Consider the following 4,865-nt stretch of genomic DNA (forward strand, 5'->3'; position numbering starts at 1 on the left):
TTAGTAGAGACGGGGTTTCACCATGTTGACCAGGATGTTCTCGATCTCTTGACCTCGTGATCCACCCGCCTTGGCCTCCCAAAGTGCTGGGATTACAGGCTTGAGCCACCGCGCCCGTCCTAAGAGACTGATACAATTATTATCCAATTCATACCTGAGGCTCAGAGAGGGGCTGGGACTTGCCCAAGGTGACAGAGCCAGATGATTTGAAGCTAGACCTATCTCACTGCAGCACAGGTCTTCTTAATCACCACCACCTGGTGGTTATCAACTGACCAAGTTTGGAAAGACTTCCTAAAACCCACGTATGGAAGCCCTGGGTCTGGACCCAGGAGATATTCACAAGCTCTTCCTCCCTCCCCTTTGGAGCCTACACCCAACCACCCATTTTATTTTGTTCTCTCTCCAAGCTCCGCTGTTGCTCTCCATCCATCATGATTTCAGAAACATTTATTTCTGTTTCCACCATAGATGTGAAAAGCTGGCTTGTGATGTTTGGATTTCAGCTTAGCAACATCATTCCTGGCTTCCCAAGAGCCAAAATGTATTTCGTGCCTCCTCCCTATGAATTGTCAGAGAGTCAAGCAAGTGAGAATGGACAGGTAAGCACAGGTTCCTGCCAAGAATCCAAATGATTGTGATCATTCCCTTTTGCAAACAGAACCTGACGGGAGCTGAGGGCATGTCAGTGCAGGAAAACCTTGGAGCTGGGTGTAAAAGGTGCGGGACACATTGAGACTTCCCAGGAAAGCGAATGTCAGTGCTGTCACCTGTCTGGCATAGCACATATTTCTTCCCAACCTGGATTACTGCCTTAATTGTGGTATCATTATCTGTTCAGTAGAATACCCTTGAGTCACTCCTTGATTAACAACAGCACGGAGAAATCTAGCAGCAACCTACCATCTGCACTGCCTATAAGATCATAACCCTTTCGGCTTTTATGGGACGTCATAAAACTGTGGTTTGCAGTTTCTGTCCCGTTAAAGAACATTTTTATGCCCCACATAAAACCTTGGCGCTTTATGGCCAAACGTATACAGATTGAGTTTTCAGAACATAATTTGTGCTTGGGTCTTTCTGTGATGACTGAGGGGTGGTCAGTTTCCATCTGGGTGCAGCTGAGACCTCTGCTACAATCAGATGGGAGGGGTTCAGATAACCCCTGCTACAGAACCGGCACTCAGAACTATCAAAGTCTGAAAGGTCTCAGCTGCTCTGAATAATTGTCCAGATTGTGTAACTATAGAGAGGCAAGGAGGAGCTGCTGGGTAATTGAGAACAGCGTTCGCTCAGTCCTGCCTCTTGGGGACCACTCAGTGGATGAATAGCCATCATTTCTCTCATTTATCTAAGTGCCGTTACCTCCCAAATGCAGCCTCCCCCATTATCCCAGCCTGTCCCCCAACCACCAATTGAAACAAGTTGTAATTTGCGAGTGGAGAACTCAAGGCCAAGGAGATAATGGTGATTTCATCCCCTGCAGAACCAGGGCGAGGATCCAAAGCAACTGCCTCAAAGCCGAGGGATATTCCCTCTGGCCCTCGAAGCCTGAATCTCTCAGCCTGGTGCATCTCAGATGTTCATAGGCACACATATCACCCAGGGCATCTTGTTCACACACAGCCTCTGACTCAGTAGCTCTGGAGGAAGTCCTGAGATTCTGCTTTTTGAACAGGACAGGGCCCAGTGATTCCTCCGCTGCTGGCTATACTTTGAGTGGCAAGGTCTTAACCCAAGGAAGTTCATGAATATCCAAGTCATTGGCCTCCAAGAAATCTAGGTTACGGTGGTGGGGTTCATGGCTGTTCAAATCAGCACCCTGCCCTTTGCACCAGGACGTTCCTGGGTCTGAAGCGGGCAAGGCAGCTGCTCACCATCAGAGTGTGGAACGGGGCTCTTCCCGAGTGGTGGTGTGACCTGGTAAGTGTGTAGGTCTGGGTGCCCATGCCAGCAAGGGGCAAACCTCCTTCACCATGTTTTTAGTTAGTGGCAGTTACAAGGTGGACAGGCCACACCATAAGAGCACTGGTAGTCACCCATCTGTCCATAGCTCAGATCTGGACAGAACTGACACTAGTTCTTCCAGGAGAGTTCCAAGCCTTTCTCTTTTCTTTGTGACTCTTTATTTTTTTATTTTTTATTTTTTTAGTAAGCTGCGCAGCTCATCTTCTCAGCCTTCTCTGCTTTCTCATCCCCACAGCTTATTACAGGTGTCCAACAGACAACGGAGAGACATAATCAGGCCTTCATGGCTCTGGAAGGGCAGGTCATTACTAAAAAGCTCCACTCCAGCATCCGGGAGAAAGCAGGCCACTGGTTTGCTACCACCACACCCATCATTGGCAAAGGTATCATGTTCGCCATCAAAGAAGGGCGGGTGACCACAGGTGTCTCCAGCATCGCCAGCGAGGATAGCCGCAAGGTGGCATCTGTGTTGAACAACGCCTACTACCTGGACAAGATGCATTACAGCATCGAGGGCAAGGACACCCACTACTTTGTGAAGATTGGCTCGGCCGACGGCGACCTGGTCACGCTGGGCACCACCATCGGCCGAAAGGTGCTGGAGAGCGGGGTGAACGTGACTGTGTCGCAGCCCACGCTGCTGGTCAACGGCAGGACTCGAAGGTTCACCAACGTTGAGTTCCAGTACTCCACACTGCTGCTCAGCATCCGCTATGGCCTCACTCCCGACACCCTGGACGAAGAGAAGGCCCGCGTCCTAGACCAGGCGAGACAGAGGGCCCTGGGCACGGCCTGGGCCAAGGAGCAGCAAAAAGCCAGGGACGGGAGAGAAGGGAGCCGCCTGTGGACTGAGGGCGAGAAGCAGCAGCTCCTGAGCACCGGGCGCGTGCAAGGGTACGAGGGATATTACGTGCTTCCCGTGGAGCAATACCCAGAGCTTGCAGACAGTAGCAGCAACATCCAGTTTTTAAGACAGAATGAGATGGGAAAGAGGTAACAAAATAATCTGCTGCCATTCCTTGTCTGAATGGCTCAGCAGGAGTAACTGTTATCTCCTCTCCTAAGGAGATGAAGACCTAACAGGGGCACTGAGGCTGGGCTGCTTTAGGAGACCAAGTGGCAAGAAAGCTCACATTTTTTGAGTTCAAATGCTACTGTCCAAGCGAGAAGTCCCTCATCCTGAAGTAGACTAAAGCCCGGCTGAAAATTCCGAGGAAAACAAAACAAACGAATGAATGAACAGACACACACAATGTTCCAAGTTCCCCTAAAATATGACCCACTTGTTCTGGGTCTACGCAGAAAACAGACGCAAAGTGTCCGAAAGGAACAAAAGAACAAAAACGAAAAAGCAAAGAAGAAAACAAACAAACAAAAACAAAACAAAACAAACACACGGACGGAAAAACAAAGAAACGAAGATGAGAAAGAAGGCCTCATATCCAATTACCTCACTCATTCACACGTGAGCGACACGCAGACATCCGCGAGGGCCAGCATCACCAGACCAGCTGCGGGACAAACCACTCGGACTGCTTGTGGGACAAATACTTCCGACATTTTCGTTTAAGCAAATACAGGTGCATTGAGAACACGACTTTGGGGGTGATTTGTGTGTAGCGCCTGGGGAGGGGGGGTATAAAAGAGGAGGAGTGAGCACTGGAAATACTTTTTCAAGAAAAAAAAAAACACAAAGGATAAAAAGAAATTCCTATCAAAAATCAAAGCGAAATAATACCATCCAGCACTTAACTCTCAGGTCCCAACTAAGTCTGGCCTGAGCTAATTTATTTGAGCGCAGAGTGTAAAATTTAATTCAAAATGGTGGCTATAATCACTACAGATAAATTTCATACTCTTTTGTCTTTGGAGATTCCATTGTGGACAGTAATACGCAGTTACAGGGTGTAGTCTGTTTAGATTCCGTAGTTCGTGGGTATCAGTTTCGGTAGAGGTGCTGCATCGTGACACTTTTGCTAACAGGTACCACTTCCGATCACCCTGTACATACATGAGCCGAAAGGCACAATCACTGTTTCAGATTTAAAATTATTAGTGTGTTTGTTTGGTCCAGAAACTGAGACAATCACAAGACAGTCACCACGAGGAGAGAAAATTTAAAAAATAAAAATAAAAACAAAAAAAATTTTAAAAATTAAAAAAACAAAAACAAAAAAAAAGTCTAATAAGAACTTTGGTACAGGAACTTTTTTGTAATATACATGTATGAATTGTTCATCGAGTTTTTATATTAATTTTAATTTGCTGCTAAGCAAAGACTAGGGACAGGCAAAGATAATTTATGGCAAAGTGTTTAAATTGTTTATACATAAATAAAGTCTCTAAAACTCCTGTGGACACTGGTCTTGTGTGGAAATGCTTTGAGATGAGGAAACAGTAAGCGTTACTGGAAAGAAAAAGAGGAGCTGCCCAAATGTGCGGAGGCTGAGCTGGTATTTTGGTATTTTGAACACTTTTTATTTTTTCTTTTTTTGAGATGGGAGTCTTGCTGGTTTTGCCCAGGCTACAGTGCAATAGTGCGATCTCAGCTCACTGCAACCTCTGCCTCCCGGGTTCAAGCAATTCTCCTGCCTCAGCCTCCCGAGTAGCTGGGATTACAGGCACACGCCACCACACCCAGCTAATTTTGTATTTTTAGTAGAGACGGGGTTTCTCCATGTTGGTCAGGCTGGTCTTGAACTCCCAACCTCAGGTGATCCACCTGCCTCAGCCTCCCAAAGTGCTGGGATTACAGGCATGAACCACCACACCTGGCCTTAATTTTTGTATTTTTAGTAGCGACAGGGCTTTACCACATTGCCCAGGCTGGTCTTGAACTCCTGACCTCAGGTGACCCACCCACCTCAGCCTCCCAAAGTGCAGGGATTACAGGCATA

General features: G+C 47.3%; 1 protein-coding gene across 11 annotated transcripts in view; it reads left to right on the forward strand.

The window, feature by feature from the left end:
• TENM2 (teneurin transmembrane protein 2) overlaps window positions 1-4,326 on the forward strand; it is a 1,289,478-nt gene extending 1,285,152 nt beyond the window's left edge. For 8 of the 11 annotated variants that reach the window (XM_037740622.1, XM_017534465.2, XM_037740623.1 and 5 more), the window contains 2 exons: window positions 472-602; window positions 2,204-4,132. In XM_037740622.1, coding sequence (XP_037596550.1) covers window positions 472-602; window positions 2,204-2,965 — 893 coding nt within the window. In that variant the 3' untranslated portion in view covers window positions 2,966-4,132. Of the gene's footprint in view, window positions 1-471; window positions 603-2,203 lie in introns of all 11 variants that reach the window. The other 3 variants (XM_037740620.1, XM_037740624.1, XM_017534468.2) reach the window with 1 other exon arrangement.
• Window positions 4,327-4,865: the final 539 nt, after the last annotated feature.

Source organism: Cebus imitator, unplaced genomic scaffold (assembly GCF_001604975.1).
Source record: "Cebus imitator isolate Cc_AM_T3 unplaced genomic scaffold, Cebus_imitator-1.0 Scaffold86, whole genome shotgun sequence".
NCBI lineage: Eukaryota > Metazoa > Chordata > Mammalia > Primates > Cebidae > Cebus > Cebus imitator.